At 36.6% G+C, this 20,385-nt stretch overlaps 1 protein-coding gene across 1 annotated transcript in view; it reads right to left on the reverse strand.

The window, feature by feature from the left end:
- Positions 1–1,516: 1,516 nt before the first annotated feature.
- LOC586731 (metalloprotease TIKI1) overlaps positions 1,517–20,385 on the reverse strand; it is a 55,729-nt gene continuing 36,860 nt past the window's right edge. Inside the window, exons 5-7 of the mRNA XM_786501.5 lie at positions 9,239–9,329; positions 4,567–4,782; positions 1,517–4,071 (exon numbers count right to left, since the gene is read on the reverse strand). Coding sequence (XP_791594.2) covers positions 3,873–4,071; positions 4,567–4,782; positions 9,239–9,329 — 506 coding nt within the window. The 3' untranslated portion in view covers positions 1,517–3,872. The remainder of the gene's footprint in view (positions 4,072–4,566; positions 4,783–9,238; positions 9,330–20,385) is intronic.

Consider the following 20,385-nt stretch of genomic DNA (forward strand, 5'->3'; position numbering starts at 1 on the left):
TTTCCTAGGAAATACCACAAGATCATAGAGAAGAAAAAATATAGACATTTATTTTTCGCATGTGACCAGGGCAATCTTTCTTGATCAATGTGATGAATATTTGTAATGGAGAGCTGTCAAATGACTTAAACATAATAATGATAAGCCCTTATAAATAAAGGTTTTAGCAAGAATCTCAGAAAAGTGAAAAGAAAGGAAAAGATTTACACTTTCCTCTTGGTCTAGAATTTGAAAGAGGGTACAAGAACAAAGTGGGGGCTATTTTTTTTTTTTTAGGGGGGGGGGGGGAGAAGGGGTGTATTCATGGTATTCCACATTGGTTTTTAAAGTGAGACCTGGGCGGGTTGTACCTCCTAAAATCCACCATTGCCCCCCCCCCCCCCCCCCTCCCCCATCAGAAAATGTCAGCCTAGTGGGCAGATCACGTGGGACATATAGACCACGAGGGACAATTTTTCAACAACTATGGTTTTATTAGTTTGTACTTAAATGTCTTTAAACGAACACCCGTTGCCATTTATTATGTTTTTATTAGAAGAATGTCAAGCTTACATTCAATAAACGGTCCATCGGGAGTGATTTGAACAGGATGTGTTTTAAATTTCAACCTCTTTCTTAAAACACATGCTTGCTATAAATAATTTTTTTGAAAATTTCAATTTCTCAAAATATACTGGCCAAGAAGCCAGAAAATCACATCCTCGACACTGCCTCCATTTCCTTTCTTTGTGAAATTGACAATTTTTGACACTTTCAAGGCATTTAGTATTTATTGTTTATTTTTTCATCAAAGTTTTATTTGAACTATGGGATAGGTACATTTATTAGGGTTACTGCTTAGTAAGTAAAACATGCAGAGCATAAACTAGCATGAAATATTATGCCAAAAACCATGGCTATTTCTTAAACAAATTTTTGATTTACAACTTCTCTAGAAAGATCTGTGTATTTGAATGCTTTGAACGTAAATTTGGTACCGTACCAATAATGAGCATTATCAACATCATTATTGTCTTCATCATCATCATCATCATCATCACCATCATCACTACTATCATCACAATCATCAAAGTCATATCATTATCATCATTATTATGATCATCCTTATTGTCTTCATCATCATCACCACTAACATCACCATGATCCCCACTATCATCAAAGACATATCATTATCATCATTATTATTATGATCATCCTTATTGTCTTCATCATCATCATCATCACCACCATCACCATGATCACCACTATCATCATCATCATCATAATGGTCATTATTGTTATTGTTGTCACTTTCATCGTCATCGTCAGCATCATTGGCATTCTTTAAAGGTTTTATCATGCAGTCGATGTCCCAACAATATACACAAATATTCTTTCAGGCTTGCCCCTAGACACACTGTGGCAAGACATTTTTATCTCGCATACACCTCCTCACTCACCAACAGCAATGCACAAATTGAGAAGGCAGCAGATAAGAGTCAAAGAAAGCAGAAAATTTCCAAGACAAGTCAAAGTATTAAATATTTCAATATTTTTTATTATTCCATGATATTTTCTCCTCTTCTCTCTTTATTTTTTTTTTACAGAATCTATGTTCGTTTGGGTATATGTACAAATAATTTCTTACAAAAATATAACAAGTAATGCATGTCTCTTAATACTGTTCACAATATCTACGTCTTATACACTTGGCACTTAATCTTTCATTTGAAGTTGAGATATTTCTGAACTAAAACTTTCTGAACACCTCACGCCCAACCAATATCCAATTCATCCATTGATACGCTTGCAGACAGAAGATACATTCAAGCACTGATAGAAAAATTATTGTTCATCCCGATATACAGAGATCGTGTGCATAGTAAATATGCAATCAAATTTAAATCATCATTCCAAGGGAAAACTGGGAAAGCTTATCTAATGACTCCTTGATTACACAAAGTACATAGGATTAAATAATCTTAAAAAAGTACCGTAACTAACGAGTGACTTTTGAAGAGATTATTGAGATATATAATACTAAATTCATTTTCAGTTCAGTTCAGTTGAAGATGTTAGCAGAAAATTATTTGACACTGCAAGATATTTGGCAGAATCTTTAATGAGATGAAGTCTTCCTAGGCATATGTATGAGATGAATTATCAACGTGAAAAATCATTGAAAACCCTGTATATATGGTTTTAATGAACCCTATGGTGAATATATACCCGTGGAAGTCTTTTCCTCATTCAAACGATCTGAGCACAAACACGATATTAACAGCTTAACTAAGACCATGAGATATTGTTATTTCAACAATATCAGCATTATTAAACAAATTGTTTGCTCAATTTCAAAATTAAACAATTCATCTGTTAAATTTTATGATGAAACAATCTATTCTTGGATCTATTATTTGTAGTGCATATATCCACATAACTTAATGCATTCAGTGTATCAGTTTCACTCTCTTCAACACACAAATGTATTTCCCTGAATAATGTACAACTAGAGAGCTCATTTGGCAACTATTTTGTAATTTTAGACACATTCCTTTTAAACCATAGCACCATTAAATACAGGGACCCTAAATAACATCACTTTGTTTACATTTACTTGCAGAAACGGACAGAACATAGCACATTTACTTAGGTGAACTATTTGCGGACATAACAAAGGGGACAGTGAAAACATGGATAAGTTGCTTTAATGCTGATAAAGATTAACACTGAAATACATTACTGTCAAAATGATATTGACATGAGGTAATTTTGGTCAGGTTTAGAGTTATTGTGGCAGTGATTTGGGGCAGTGTAACATATGAAAATTCATGATGACCAGTGAATAAATTATGGAAATAATGTGTTATAGAAATACAAAATTAATATAAGCATTTATAACTTTTAATCATATCCCCACGATACACATGCTCTAATGTAGCGAGTTTTACAATATGTTTCCTCTTCCCAAACCTAATTACAAGGGATTTGATATTAGATGCATATTTACTAATACACTCTCAAGCATGTAATGCTAGTACGTGTATAATGGTTACACACTAGTGACTTTCAATGGTAGATGTTTGCATGATTCATTTTGGCAGTGTGTAAATTTGACAAATGTTGAAGACAAAAACTTTTTTAACCAGTACCTTTCTCTCGAAACTACAAATTTTCTCATTTCCATGTTCCTTGAAGGAGAAACAATGAACGAAAAAAAGAATCTACTTGATAACGGGCAATAACGCAATGTGCATCTTTGCAAATATCAGTGCTTTTTTTATTTATTTACAGTGTTGCAATAAATAATACTCTGTAATACCTATGGTAGACGTAAACTGCGCGTAATTCACTGACAATTTGTTTGTTTAGACCCTGAAGGGCTCTGTGTAAAAAATACAAAGAGTTAATGTCCTTCTGGCACTCAACAGTTGAATTATCCCAAATGAGAATGCAATCTACTCCTTCACTTTGCATTCAATCTTTATTCTTGCTTCATATAATATTTTCAAAAAACTTAAGACATTCTTTGCACCATAGCATAATCAAATACGACTCACGGAGCCATACTCTTGCGAAAAATATAAATATATGATTCTCGATATATTCCCTTATTAATATATATATATATATATATCATCCCCTGGCAGTAGCTAACTACCCATACATAGTGACAAATATCATCTGTTTAGTGCCACAAGGATGTTCACTCTGTATAGCAGAACGCCCTTCTGGCGCTCAGCAGATGATATAATGATATGATATCACATGGCATACCAATATACTATCACGTATGGGACAGAAGGCATTAAAGTCTATTCTTGGATTAAAGACCTATTGGTTCTAAAGCAGAACTTGAATACACTCTACTATATTAACATAATGATGTACCACTACCTATCTACTCGACTTAAAATGTATAGTGCTATGTGTAATAGGAGCGAGAGGTAGAGAATAGGATAGACGGCGGGTCTGCTGCCCCCACTGGCCGCCGAGACGCTGGGAAGGTTATGCGCAGTGTAGATTTGTTGTGTCGGCATCGCCGTGAGGACCTTCTCGTCTTTGTCGGGACTCTTGGTGGATGGGATTTCACTGGATGGGAGAGAGGAAGAAAGAAGAGAAATGGTTACATCATAGTCCATACCACCATTACTACTACTATAATTTTCTTGATAATCATTTTGTCCTTTCTACTAATTCAGTTAATACAATTTTTATCAAACTGTGTTTAACCTAAGCTGAACTAGATCCTAGAGAGGGTATCTCGTACATTTCTTTATCGAGTGAAAATAATGCTACTGTAAAAGTCTGGAATCACTATTACCAGATTACAAATATCATTATTTTGTAAAGAGACACTCGCATAGACATATCATGACCACAAATTTGAGGAACTTTTGGGAGTTCACATGTGCCCGGCCCCTCTTCGTGTCTAGCCTTGCCACTACCGACCAAAAAACAAATCAATACTAAACTTAACCCTATATCTCTGACAAAATAAAGTCCAGAGCATTGGTCACCAGACAAAAAATGTCACCAGAGCAAATTTCGCCAGAGCAATTGTCAGATCAACCTTTGACCTCTTACCTTATCCTATCTAAAGGAATCCAAAGTTCGTTGAACTGTCTGTTATTCTCTGCTCTGACCGGCACAGGTACCGAGATGACGTGGCCGATGTCCGTCTCTCCGAGTCGCTGCTTCTTCTTTTTCCGTCTCCTGCCTCGCTTCCCATGCCTGCGACTGCTGCCCTCGCTTGTCCCCTCTCCATCAATACCGTCAACTGAGCTAGATGAGCTCCTGGAACTGGAGAGAAAAAGCAAAGAGAGAAGATAAAAGATAAATAAATAAATAAATAGCAATATCATTCTTATAACAGTAATAGAACAGGGTGTAGGATTGCTATTTAGATAACACTAGCTATAACAGTTCTATTATATATCAGAGGTAGTCAGGAAGTTGCATTGTTCAAAATTATACAAGAGAATCCAATGAATTCACCAAAATTTGCAAAAAATTTAGATTAGAAATGATTTTTTTTTTTTTTCAACAGTCAAGTAACATGTAAGAATGACTGCATTTCCTAGCATCGTTTTTCTCCACACACACACAAAGATGGATAAGAGAGCAGAAGTCTATTTTTAGGAGACTTTCTCTTGATTACAAGTAACCACATATTCTCTTGGTGAAGACCGACTGGAATCGGAGGGAATAAGTGGAAGTGTCGTGGTATTTCTGTGGTTTATACCTCTCATCCTCTTTGTCTCTTCCACATTCCTCTTGTCGAAATAAGAAAAACTGTCTAGGAATACTTTTCAAGATTATCAGAAGATTATAAGAGGATTTATGCCCTTGTTCATGGGCTAATATGTGTAAAATTGGATTAGATCTCTTTAGTTCTGTTTATATATTTACAAATAGGATCAGTATTTTATGAAGCTCTGTAGCTACCTAGTACCAGGAAATATTGAGAAACTAATCTTTACAAGTAATTAAAATGGAATGTTAGAAAATAATTAGAAGTGAATTCAGATAAGCACCTATTGTGCCACTAAGTTTACAAAAAAGATTGAAATTTAATGAGAAAAGGATACTTATTAGATGTGTTTTTTTCTTCTCCACTGTCCATCTTATAATACAACCACTTGTTTCATTATTTGACTTGACAGTTCATGTGTACAGGGCCAGAGGGGTGTTAACTCTGGATTAAAGTACATGAGCTATAAGCCCCTTCTCGTTCTAAAACAGATGAGTTCATGAACCCATTTTGAAGTTCACAAGGAAAGACAAGCTGTTTGAAGTAACAATATATATGATATAGCAACTATAGCACTGAAAGAATAAAAAACACTGTAAAAGAGAATGATTCAGAATCTGTACTGCTGGTGTGTGAGGAATATTTACTAAGCCACCACAATGTAAATAAAATTCATTTGAAATGGTGTAAACCAGGTATATTTTTACCACCGTGTGCATTTCTTCTTCTAGTCCTGTGTCTTTGAGTGCTTTTCAACTATAACATAATTATACATGAATATACTACATGCAAGTACATATGCTGTGTCACATCATAATCTAAATCAGAAAATTAATGATTAATATTAAAAGAAATAGCTACCGATACACTGGGATCACACATAGATGCTGATAAAACAGTTACAGAATATACCACCTATTTCAGAGTTTATTCAAAAATTGCTCTATTACTTTTAATTGAAAAAGCCTAAATACAGAATAACCCTACTACTACTTCTACTACTACTACTACTACTACTACTACTACTACTACTACTAATGATAATTAAACATTTTTTTATAGCACATAATACAGGCATACTTGCATGTCTCTATACACTTGTGAATATTATTTAATGTAGTTTTAAATACTATTATAAATAGAGATGAAACATTAATATAATGTATATTTAATATACAGGGTGATCATATCTGCAATTCTTATTCAATTTTTATAGAGACATTTTCAAAAATGGAGAACTGTTCTAGGTAATCTGTGAAATATAGCTCCCTTTACCCGAGAGCTGACCTTGTTTTCTTTCCTTGCTTTCTTTTTTTCTTTCATACGGGTGTTTGGCTTCCGATCCAAATTTTCCAAACGAGTGCGGCGTTTGACGGGGAGGCAGTGCTGGTAGCACCAGACAGCGAGTTAGAGGGGCGCTGCTCCAAGCACCGAGGCTTGGCACCACGAACAAAGCCCCGACAATTGGCTGAATGCGACCAAGTGAGAGGAACGGATGGGCCATCAATGGGCCTAACCAGGCGCAACTAAACGGCGGCACAATGGGAGCTTTTAAGTGCAACCCTAAAGATCTCGTACCACTAAAAGCAGAAGGCAGGATTGGAACACGCAGCATTAGACGAGGAAGCCAAGTAGGGGTGACAGATACAGGGCTCTATAATACATCTACCCTTCCCCCTTTTTTTCTTTCTTTTCTTCCCTGAAACAAAATAGAGACCTAAACATTGTCTCTTACCATTAAGCTTAAAAGGTGATTGGAATTCACTAAAATCCATTGCATTGTGTGTGAGCGGGAGAGAAAGAGAGAAAGAGAATGCTAGGGCGACGATAGTTTTTACTGCAAAAGGCTTCAAATTATTTTAAGAGGTTTGGTATCAAGCAAAAAAGATCATTCACCTCTAAGAACCCGAAATCAAAGAGATTTTTACTTTGAAAAATAAAATGGTCAAAACACATCTTTGAAAAGCAGGAAACAAAAAGAAACCTTATCATCCTTAGTACCATTAGACAGAAAGGCAAAGAAATGATCAGTGAAAGAATTAAAAGCAAAAATGAAAAGAACCAGAAATCAAAGATATTTTTACTTTTAAAAATAATCTGGTGAAAAACACATCTTTGTAAAGCAGGAAACAAACAAAAAAGAATCCTTATCACCCTAACTACTGTAAGAGAGAAGGGCATAGAAATGACCAGTGGAAGAATTAAAAGCAAAAATTTAAAGTGAATTCGTAGAAGAAGCCAGCAGTGCAAGGATGTGCACAGACCCATATGTTTTGTAACTGTAGTTTGTCTTTGAAGGGACCAAACCCCGGCTCCTTGGTATTTTGATCTGTAGTCAAGGCACTTTAAATTTTTATTCAACCCCTTTTGTTCTTCCTCACTTCTTAAAGGGATCCGGTAACTTTGTCTCAGATTCTGAAAACATATTCTGGATTTAGCTCACGATGCAATGATAATTATAAACCTTTAGGTCAGTCAGGAACCCCGTGACTTTTTCAAGCCGATCGCCTGTCTGATTATCAAGATATTTATGATTGGAATTACAAATTTTGAAAACCGTTCACCTGACAGTTTTCATAACACTACAGTCTATTGGGGAAAACGAGTATGGTAAAACCGGTCACGCAAAGATTTTTACTTTTTTGAGGCACTTCTTGATCATTTTGAAGCGCAATTTTTTTAGGGCTTTAATATTACATCATATCACAGACACTGATAACACGTAGGGCCGTGTATCTCAGATTTAGCATTGTTAAACGATCCCTTTAAAAAGACTATAGATCATTATTGCTATTTTCCTGAACCCTAATTCTGACTCTTTTGCTTCGAACTATCTTACTTCTGAATATCTTAATTTTGACTATACTATCTCAGCCTATCTCACCTCGCCCCATCTTACCCCTGGCTATCTTACTTCTTACTATCTTGTCTTGGCATATCTTACTTTTACCTATCTCAATTTGGACTATATCTTATCTCATCCTATTTTACTTTTGACTATCTTATCATGGCCTATCTTGCTACAGACTATCTACTCATACTAAAACAATTTACCCAACCTGTTACATGCAATCAGCTCATTTGTGCCCGTCGTTTCTGATACATAGCAGTCAGAGATTCTTACAACATACTTGTATCTTCTATGAGCAGATGGCAATGTGGTGCACCCTGACCTTCGCCCTTTGACCCCAAACTTGATCTTGGGTGCCACCTTGAATACACCACACTCTGGTGCAGAGGGTAGGTTGCTTGGGTCAAAACAGATGAAGCTCTGGTATTGGTTGTATTCACAACTGCGAAAAAACTACTTATCAACGTTTTCCAGCGGAAATTGATGACATATTAAAGGGAAAGTCCACCCCCAAAATAAGTTTGTTTCGATAGAGGCAGAATAATAAGAAAATCAGGTGAGTGAAAGTTTGAGCAAATTCTGAATGAAAATAAGAAAGTTATGAATTATTGAAGTTGTGATCAATCAAACACAAATTGGCAACTCTATGACGTATCATGCGAGCTCAACTTCCATTTGCTCAGTACTAAAAAAATCTAAAATTTTCATTTTCCCTCAAGAAAAATTTCAACCATACATGCACCCTAAATATAATAATTGCAAATATGTTTCTATACTCCCCCTGCAAGGAACAAATATATATTCCGTCATCAATAACGAAGAAAACATGATTTTATGGAATATTATGCACAAAGCAAATGAAGGAGAGCTCGTATAATAAGTCACAGAGTTGCCAATTTGTATTTGATTGATCACAACTTCAATAATTCATAACTTTCTTATTTTCATTCAGAATTTGCTCAAACTTTCACTCACCTGATTTTCTTATTATTCTGCCTCTATCGAAACAAACTTATTTTGGGGGTGGACTTTCCCTTTAAAGTGTACAGGTACCGGTAATATGCTTCACAAAGGTGTATTTTATAACACAGAGCTCATTGAATCATGTTAGTACAGTACGTGATCGCTTGATTTAAAAAAAAGATAGTACCTACCTATTGAGTGGTGTGTCTGTAGGAACGTTGAAAACCTCTACCCCTATTTTCTCGAGGAAGTCAAACACGGTGTGATTGCCTAGAAAGTGACCTGGAAAAGATAACAAAATACACACAAAATTGTAATTAAATCAATGATTCTGGCCTTTTACTAATGTAAGCACATTGGAAGTCACTCTATCGTGATCTAATTTACTAACACATTCATTCAGGCTTTTAGCTAGAATTTTACAATTAGGTGTTGGAATTGGAAAAACAGACAAGGAGTCCTAAAAAGAGCGTTCATATCATAGTGCTGATTAAAATTGGAATTAAGATTTTAATTCTCCAAAAGAAATGGGAGTCGTTTGTTCACAAAAATGGACAACCAGAAAAAATGCACAATATTCTAACAGTTTAAAACCATCTTTTACAACTTTCTGCAACTTGTCGGGAGATCAAACGCCATTTGAATCGTAATCACTGCAGTGTGTAAACTGGCCTTCGGAGTTCAACTTAGCCTTGGGGAAGATAATACTTCATGTTTACACCAGCTGTTATATCTTATTTCGTTATCATTTGCAGCGATGATAGGTCCACATTCGGGGGGGGGGGGGGGGGGGGGGGGGGGGGGGCGTCAAGCCCGAAATGGATATCTGCCAAAGACCGCAAAACGAGCACAGATTACCAAGATCAAGTGATTTTTCAGACAGGAATCCCAAATCGAGCGATTGTAAAAATATTGATTCGTTCGTTGCTTGTCTAAGGTGATCCCAAAATTGAATGAAAATAACATCTCTTTATTCTACTTTCAACAGATGATGTGACAGAAGCCAGACTGTCAGGTTTCATCCGCGTAAGCCGAGCGGATTTTTGAAATATCTTACTCTCAGGCTTTCGGTGCATGCCATCGTCTTGTAGCCTCTCAGTATGTTACTAACATTTCATGAATCTCAACTATTCGTGATCAAAAGCAAACATTTCATACATCGGTTTAATATGTTACTAATATCTCATGAAAGTCAGTCATATTATGAGCAAAGAGAACGTATTTCCTCATAAGAATGTAAAACAATAACCAAAACGAAATGTAAACCTCAAAGACAGGCACTTGCTAGACGTTCTTTCACTTCAAATACATGTTTTGCCTCCTCACAAAGAAAATACATTAAAATAGAAAGTAAATGTTCTAAATTCACTTATGTAATCTCTCATATTAGTATCATGAAACAAACCATATACTTCTTGAGCATCAGTATTCTATTGTAGGGGCAAGGTACCTGAAGATACTTATCACATACCCCCCCCCCCCTCCCCCTCCAAAAGATACTTATCTTCACCCCCTTATCCTTTTCTCCCTCCCCTTCTCACCATCCCCTGCCCTCTCCTCCCCTCTGACCTCCTTCATCCACCTGACCCCCTCCTGCCCCCTCCTACCACCTCCTGAAACACTCCCCCCCCCCCCACCTCACCCCTCCTCTCTCCCTCCTTGCCCCTACCCTACCCCTTCCCCGACTGATGACACCACAGCATGTATCAAATTAGGGTGCAATGAAGGAGAGCGTCGTGTTTGAACATTCACAATGACCCTAATGGTTGAAATCAATGCTCCGTTAGAGGCATAGTTGACTTGACATCATAGGGCATCACATCATGACAACATGGTATCGATGGAGCTAAAATCTTGCACCTGGAATTATAATTGGCGACGCAGCGGGAATCCCTACAGTTTTTCTTCTTCATTAAGTTTAAATCCACAGAGTGGGTGGCACTGGAAGAACGCAGAGGGCAGGGAGGAGGACCACTTTGTTACTTTGTTGGTGCCATCTTTCTGGCATGGATGTTGGATATATCACTGTTCTGACTTCTGGGAAACTCAGTGACTTTGGTGTCCACTGTCCCCACTGCTGGGAACCAATCGAAACCACAATGAACACAACCTCACCAGAATATCTGAGTAACGAGTGGATTTACATTGAATGGACATGAACTTGATCTACAAAGCTAGCATACAGATTCACACAGATTGTCCTCATTGGTTTCAAGAAAGTGGTGCTGAGGATATCCCTCAAAGACCACACCTGAAGTCTTGGAAGAAAGTTTGTTTTCTCTAAGACGACAGAATAACATGTCAAGTTCTTCAGCCTAATCAATATTGTAGGCCTATACCAACAAATAATTAACATTGAAAAAGATTGGTTCCTTTATTCAACACTTTAATAAAAGAATTGATCAGGCCTCAGGAATGCAAACTGAGTGATAAAGCTTTGAAGGAACTCTTCTATTTGATGTCCAAGACCATAACGACCAAAGCAATATTCACAAACTGAATAAACTATAAATACAATTCTTAAAATTCTTTGTTAAATTGCTATATACTTTCTACAAGTATTATATTGGCCTATAACATATATTTTAGTACTTTTTTGGACAAAAAAGTGAAGGAAAACAGCAAATAAGAGATGGAGAGAGAGAGATATATATAATTATCACTTGAAATTGAATTAACATCAATTACTTATTACTTTTTGAACTGTATCCTTGTGATTTCCTCCAGAATTGAACTCTTTTAAATTTTCTTTTCAAAAAGTACAAGGTAGTATCAGGTCCTTGGCGAGCTTATTATAGGCTATATCACTTTCATGGGTGGATTAACCTGGTTTTATTGGGCAATTTGTGTCACTTTTGTTGTGCATCAGCTAGATTGGGCCCACCCAAAGCACTCTAATGGCATCCGAAATCGACCGTGCCCTATTCGTATCACAAAGTCCCCTTTCGCATCTGAAATGTAATGCGATGGTTATTCCAAATCCAATCAGGAATGCATCTATCGGTTGAATTGTTCATGTGGGGGTTTCTTGGGATCAACTGCCAAGGCTTTTATCTTTATCAAGTCCATTTACTAGTCCACTTTATTGTTTTTCTTTTCCTACTGTTTGTGAGGAACAAAATGTTGGCTTCGTAGCTGAATTTGCCTCCCCCTCCTCTCTCTTTCTCGTCCCATTTTGATAACAATTCCATATTTCGATCCCCAAGTCAAAAATCATATTCCACCCTCCCTCCCTTTCCACCCTTTACTCCCCCTTCATTGTCTACCAACCCCTTTCACTTTTCAACATGTTGATTCATATCCCATCATTCTTCCACTCCACTCTCACTTCCCCTCCTATATATTCCCCCTCCTCTTCCCCCCTCTCCACCCCCCTCCCCCTTCCCCCCTCCCCTCCCCACCCCCTCCTTTTTCAAATTTCATTTTTCAACATTCGCATCATTGCCTCTTTCTCATCATGCTTAATCCTCTTTCCCCTCCCCTGGCCCCGCCCCTACTCCCCGCCCCTTCTTTACACCCCCATCTTGTGATGACCCCTCTAAGGATAATGCTTTCATTCCGTATTCCCTTGCATCACCTCTGCATTTACACAAAAATAAGTTTGTTTGTCAGTGGTTGACCTCCAGAGCTAAGTTGCGCGATGTTGCCAATTTAATCACTGTTATATATTTCACAAACAGATCTCCGCACAGATAGTGGGATATCATTGTAAGAGGATTACGACACAGAAATGTATCTCACTTCAGCCTTCATTCACTCTGCTAAGCCTAATGACAATCATTCCAGTTTGAAAAGATGCGCCGATAAATCTTTTAAAAAAAACCAAAGAAAAGGGACATAGCTCCATTTGTTGGTGAAGCTTTAGGGCTAGCCTCACTGAGGCCATTCACCGTTTAGTTACTTTTCAATGCAACCGTCGCAAGTCGGCACTCTTTAAAGGCACCGTATGTTCATCTTAATAACACAATTAAATCCATTTAATGCCATCTCCTTTAGAAGTAATGATTTAAACTATCATAAGAGGGCTTTTGTGAGTTTTATTTCCATCAATAATAGAAACGATCCCCAAATCCATCTTGTTTAAATGCTCTTTAAATCGGTGGCAGCTAAATGCGAGCGGATCACATGATGTACGACTCTGCGATAAATGAGACGTGAATCCATCATTCCAGATCAAAATCTTTGTCTGGTGGTCCCGACTTGATGGATGCCTTTGAATGATCCTCCAAGATTTGATTCATCCTCTGGAATCAGTAGCGATGCTATTGATCATCCAGATTTCATATGTATCCATGTTGAAGCCTAAGGGCCCCCTTTGAGCGTGACATCGCGCAGCCATGACCTCTTATAACCCTCCTCAAATCTTTTCATCGGGGAGGTTTTAGAAGAACATTCATACCTGTGTTCCCTATCATATTTATGAGCTTTACATTGTATCTACATCATCTGGTGTACGCACAAGCAAGAGGGTTGTGCACCACTCTGTAAACATTCAGGTCTCTAGATGAGTCCACACTGCCAGAACAATACATACCAGCACCTATTCTAATGATCTACACACAAATTCATCCTTGAGTTCAACACTATTCCCACTCAAAAGTAGAGAGCATCCATATCAATAGCGGTATATCCCGTTTCATAGGTCACTTTGGAAGCATGGACTTATATACTAAGATTGGTATAAGCCCATATTGAAATGCTTATATTTGTAACCATTTTAGGAGGTGTTTTTAGTTGTTTCTGTTTATTTCACACACTCAAACCTTCTGGGACCTTAAAAGTACACTACGATTTACCTCTGTGAAAATAAAAAGTTTTTGCATGTTCCTGAAAAAAAAGCATAAAACCACAAAGTATATTTTTTTCCTTTTTTTCATCATGATGAAGAGGTTCTCTATCAATGCAGGTAGGCTGACAAGGGTATAATGGAAACTGCCTTTTGCCACTGGCCACTGCTCTTGTGACGTCCTTTTGGAGCTGTTCTCATGGCCCCCAAGCTGGCTATGCCTGGGCCTGTCACTCCCGGCCAGTCAGCCAATCAATCCCCATCCCAGGCAGCGCCAAAGCTGGCAAATCCCAAAATGCAACAGTGATGAGATGTTGGTGTAAATGGGGTATTATGTCGAAGACAATACTGGTAGCTTTTTGGAGGCTGATCAAAGGAGTTGCCGCCATCCCGCCCCCATCCCTTCAAGGAGCGACTTAGGCCCTTGTTTGCGGTCTGATACAGGTGCCTGTTAAGGCGATAACATGGTCTGTGAAGTCAGACCTGTGTCAGTGGTGTTATTATAAAGAAAGGTTTCCTAATATGAACATGTTGTGTACAAACTCAGTTAATTGATAAGCAAATTCTAGAACCGACTTCGTGAGTTTACCGTGAAAATGAAAATAGGAGCAGTGAGAGATTTAGCCCTGGAGAGCATTACAATAGCTCTAGAAAAACACTCAATAGCTCTCGTAAAAATAAAACATAAATATTGCTATGAGGAATCTGACGATTACAAAATCAAATTAAATATAAGCTATCAAGAGAAAGAGTATATTTTACACTGCTGGTCAACAAGATATATTAAAATGCAGACCTTAGTTTCTCCTTATCCATCTTTTTCTCTCACATAGTAACCTTGATTCTATCATATCATCTATTTCGACCCAAAAGGGTGTTAACTCTGTGTTAAAAATATATGAGTTAATGCCCTTCTGGTTCCAACCAGATAATAATATACCATCCTTCCAGTTTGGCACTTTCCCCTTCTTCCTTTATTAATTTCTTAATTCATTCTGTTTTGCATCGGTCTTCATACAACAATGTCCTTTCTAATCCCTCTCTTTCTTTCTTTCCAGATCTCTTGTTTCCAATTACTATCATTACCCTTATTAAAGGCAGGGTATTCTCCTGACACTGCCACTGGATATAGGTAAACTGCCATCTGCTGCTGACAATGTCCTGATGTGTCGACTGCCATGTACCACAATGCATCACCAACTGTTTATACACCCATCATGATGCTTGGGTACAGGAACCAGAAATCACTCTAAGCCTTCACCGGAAGATGGCGCTACTGGAAATATATTACAGCAGTGATAGTGATGTCCGTAAAATACCCTGCCTTTAACGCAAGCTTTTATTTTCATTTGTTTGTTAAAGATACTAAGGCTAGGCAAAGCATCATCAGAAGTTCTTGGGACATCAGGTCTGAACTCAAAGACTAAGCAAAGCCCCTCAATCTGTTTAGCCATAAACAAACTTCAACACCTTAAGTACAGTTTGTCTTCAACAGTTGATACAATAATATATCTTTCTGCTTAAGAACCCTCTTTTAGAATAGAGATGCAGAATAAAAAAGCAAAGAAGATTACGATTACTCGGTCACTGTATTGGTGTAAGTGTTAGATTAGCAACACACCCTGCCTATATCATGGTTTGTTGATAGTCAGATGGGTGTTAACTCTGTAACAATTGGTTCACACCCTCGATAATACATAATCAATAATCAGTGTGGGATTTTTTATACCATTTCAGTGAATAAGATACAAAATATAGATTGGAGAAGACTATCTGCATAATCTCCAATTTTGAAAGGGCAAAACAAATATTTTCACTAAAAAGGGTTTTATCAAATTGAATATAATATATTGCCCCTATTTCTAACCAAACATGTTATTGATGAAAAGAAAAATAATACTCTGATGAATGAAAAGAAACAGATAATTCTTGAATCGCAATACATCAAAAGTAGGCACAAATCTGTAACATCCTATCTTTAGGGATTATGCCTATAACTCACTGTCTCCATAAGAAGAATTACCAAGCACATTAAAGAACAAATGCAAACCTAGTCTGTATTGGATAACAAATGTACCTTTATCTCTTTCCCCGTAAACGATGTTATCTCTTTTATCCGGTTTGAGAATATTCTTTGAATACAGAAAGGCAATATCCTCTCGAGAAGAAAAAATACACTGCTATACTTAGCAAGATACAGATTATTGTAAAGAAGGCTTACCAGTAATGATATATGTATACTACTACTTCTATTCATAGTTAAAGCAGGGAGATGGATGTAATAAAGTGGATTTGGAACATAAATTTAACAGCTTAATCTATTTTGATTCATGAATAGCAAATAAGATGACCATATGGAAACATATTTTTACCCAAATGTACCCATACTGAATTTTTTTGTATATCTCATGTATTTAATTAATGTAATTGTTTATTTGCTTATTTTTTGTATATTTCATGTATCTAATTGTTTATTTCTTTGCTTGTTTGTTGATATGATTTGTAACCGTTTTTAAATGTGTGTGGACCCCTTTGAAAATCAACTTAAGTTGAAAGGGCAATCCACCTCACATGTGGAAATAAATAAATTAAATTTAAAAATTAGGATAGGTGATTATGGAGGATTACTGCAATGTTTGTTGGACTGATAAAATACATTTTATTGGTATATATTTTTTGTTAACAAACTTCTATGTAATGTTTCTTTAATGTCATTTATCTGTACCCAATTATTGGTCTACTCCCAGTTCTATCTATTGATCATTTGGTCTAATCATAATAATCCTCAAATGATTATTAGACCTTAAAGATGGGAGAAGAAATGGGCATCATCAAACTGGGAATTAGACTAATTGGTTATTGGACTAAATGAGCAATACCTTTTTATACCAAATGGGTAGTAGATGCATTGGAGATTAGACAATATGGAAATTAGACCAAATTAATATAGTATTAGCCTAAATGATAAGTAGACAAAGTGATTATTAGACCATGAGGATAGTAGACGGGCTGGGTGTAGACCAAATGGGAATAGACTAATTATGTAGTGGACGAACTGGTTGTACTGGTATACCAAACGGCAATTCACCCTCTGAACGCCAGAGTAAGAGACCCCAAAAGCGGAGTAGGGTAGAAACAATCACAAGTTTGGGACATGCGATACAATGCGGATAGAATGACCAATCTGTTTCACTGAAAGATTTCATGATAACATATCAACAATTTTCAAAAGGTCCAAAAATATATGAGACAATAGATTGAGAGAGACCCAAAGGGAGCAGAAACAATCACAACTTTGAGGAATGAGATACGATGCAGATTAAATGACCAATCTGTTTCAATGAAAGATTTCATGATAACATATAAAAAGAAATAATATACCAAGACAATCGATGGAAAATTATCCAGAAGCAGAAATCAGAGGAACTCAATCCAAGGCATTTGATACTACACAATTGGAATGACCAATCTATACTTTACTGAAAGATATCACGATGGTGTTTAAAAGGTCAGAAATTGGGTTATTCTCTGAAGGTACGCTAAAAGTGATGGATTTCATCTCTCATGGTGGGTATTGTAATCAATTCTATAAATCCACTAAATTGCTAAAGATATCTCCTTTCTGTTTTTCAATTTTCAACACCCCCAAATTCCTTGTTTGATGTAATTGCTCGACAGTGACCCAGCGTATCGATCGAGGATGAAAAATTGAGGTGGCAAACACAATGGCGATAAACCTAGATTGGTATCTGTAATAAAAGATGTGTCGTGGCTGGTATACTAACAAGTGATGAGAAGAGGGTGGGAGAGAAAACATGGAACAAAGAGAAGAAAATAAGAGAGAAATATAGGAGGCTGCGAAAGGAGGGTTAAAAGGAAGAAATAGGAACAAAACTGAAAAGCAGAGATAAACCGATAACAAAATACTCCACACAATAATTACCTGGTACAATATTTGTCATACTTTAAGCTTGTCAAAAAGGATTTGTGTAAGGAGGGTGCACTAATAATACAGTCTACTCAATAATTTATGGTTAAAATGTACCTGCAATCTATTTAAAAATGTTTAAGATCAAATTTACAGTTCTTGTAAAAAGAAAAAAGAAAATTGTGATTCTTGATCACCATGCTCTCATATTCATAAGCGATTGATTTCAGAACCTGGCAAATGAACCAATCTGGAGATGAATAATTATCTGTAATTTCATATAACGGACTAAATCCATTCTGAATCTTTTTGCTACTTATCAATTTTGGACTAAATTTTCACATCATATCACTTAAAATCATAAATAGTAACTTGATTATTAAATCGATGCAATCACTGATCATGAATATATAATAAAAAGTTGGATACAAGGCTGTAAATTAAACATGGCTAATAAAAAACCAACTGTCATCTACATTTACGTGACACACAGTACAGTTTGTTTAGGATGATCATTTCCTCTCTATTATCTTTTTTTTTTAGGTCAGCGTTTGGAAAAACCAAAGGTTATGAGGTTATTCTACAGAAGCATTTTCATGATTTATATCTTTTTAAGGACCCATATTAACATTTTATCTCTCTTTGGGGTATTCATCTCTCTCCCCCTCAGTCACAATTCAAACTTTATGTTCTATCAGATAATTTCTGTCTTTCTTTCTTTCTCAAACGATTTGAAAAAGTAATCTGATTTGGAATGAACAGAACATCTTTTCTATCCAACTGTGCTATAACGAAACAATCTGTGGTAACTGTGTTGCTTTTATTCATTATTCTCTGTTCTCTCTCTCTCTAGAAAATGCTTTTATATTTTGGAGTTCTTTCAACTGGAGCATGAAAAGAGATGTAGATATTGAGGTCTATTGTGTTCCTCATTCTTAGCACAAACAGGGAGACAATATAAGCGGCAGATATCAAAGGTTTACGCTGGACAATTGGAACAAAGCTTTGATAAGTTTGATGTTTATTCAAAGCTTTATGTAAAAATATAAAGCAGCAGGACATTCTTACAGAGTGGACAATAGTAGTATTGATATAAGTAGTATTGATCAAATGGGATGCAAGGCTAGCGGAAGTTGTCAAAATACAAAGGTCTGTAGGTTAGATGTTGCAAGTTTCTTTATAATTTTCTTAAGACATACTACTTATGAGGATTGACACTGAAATACATTTTTAAAAAAAATTACATTATTTGAATTCTAGGTCTTTGAATTCTGGACAATACAGGATTCCATGTTATGTAAGGTTTCCATATTTAAGACAATGTTTCATCTTTTTCTGTCAAAACAAATGAAAAATCAAAGAGGCACTGTAAGCTGTACATACTGGTCTTCTGGAATGTTAAAGAGCCAGATGGACATTGACTCGGCTTCAAACAAACAGATGAAATAAAGTTTAAGAAATTAAAAACAGTACAGGTTTCTTCTCAACTTCTTCTTTCAGACTACTCCTTTAAAAACACTATCAAAACCTCAACTCATCTTCTACATCCAATCAATACATAATGAATCATCTATTTTGTTTCAACTCCACTTTCTGCGCAAATCAATCATCGCATGCCCCTTTGATTCAATTTGAGATTTCTCCCTCTTCCTACTTCATTTCAATTAGTCTGTGAGGAAATGAGAAATTGTCAATCAAATTACCGCTAACACTAAAGACATCCTGAAGATATTAGCCAGCCATAACATACAAAGACAGGACCAGACTTTGACAGAAGTGCACTGTCTTTCGAAGGACTAAATGAGAAGATATTGGGAGATTATTAAAGCTGCCCTCTTAGCCGGCTTATCGCGGTGAGACACGATGTCGCTCTGTGATTAAACCTGATTGCACAGAAGTCGCTTTTAATTTACCACTTCAAAGATAACTGCCCCACCAGTTAGGGAGCATCAAAAGTCAAGATTTTTCTGATTAGGCTGTTCCAGTGACCCTCCTTTGTGAGTAGACGTACTTGGTAGCACACCAACAAATGTCAAGAACAACCTTCTCTTATGTACGCCTGTATATAAAGGCCACCTGTCTACAAAGACTACCTTAACCAATTACCATTTCTTATACGGTACTAATAAGAGACGGTTCTTGTATAGGTAGGGTCCATATCTGTCCCACTTGATACTCCTGTCGCTCCATTGCTATTACGTCGGCTTTAGCATGACTGTCACTATGTGACTTTACGTTGCTCTAGCATTTCAAGGAATCAATTCCTGCCAGGAACCCATTAACTTCACCTGGGTTGAGTGAGGCAAACTGTCTTGCCAATGGACATTGGCGCCTTGGCATGGACTTGAACCCCAAACCTAGTGATCCATAGTCCGATGACTTATCCACTAGACCACAAAACCTCTACATATTATGAGCATCATTTCTCACTGAAGCTTGACCCAAAGGGAGCTTGTTCATAAAGACCACCAGTGTTAGTTTTAATTTCAACTCTTTTCACAAACATTCTAGATATCTTTTCCAAAGCACAATTCATCCTGAATAAAGGCTTCAAATAATGTTAAAGCCTAGTGTAATTTTACTCATTACCCTTTCCCTTTTTGTCAGATTTCTTTGATTTTAAT

The sequence above is a fragment of the Strongylocentrotus purpuratus genome, unplaced genomic scaffold (assembly GCF_000002235.5).
Source record: "Strongylocentrotus purpuratus isolate Spur 01 unplaced genomic scaffold, Spur_5.0 spur5_scaffold_3, whole genome shotgun sequence".
Taxonomy (NCBI): domain Eukaryota; kingdom Metazoa; phylum Echinodermata; class Echinoidea; order Camarodonta; family Strongylocentrotidae; genus Strongylocentrotus; species Strongylocentrotus purpuratus.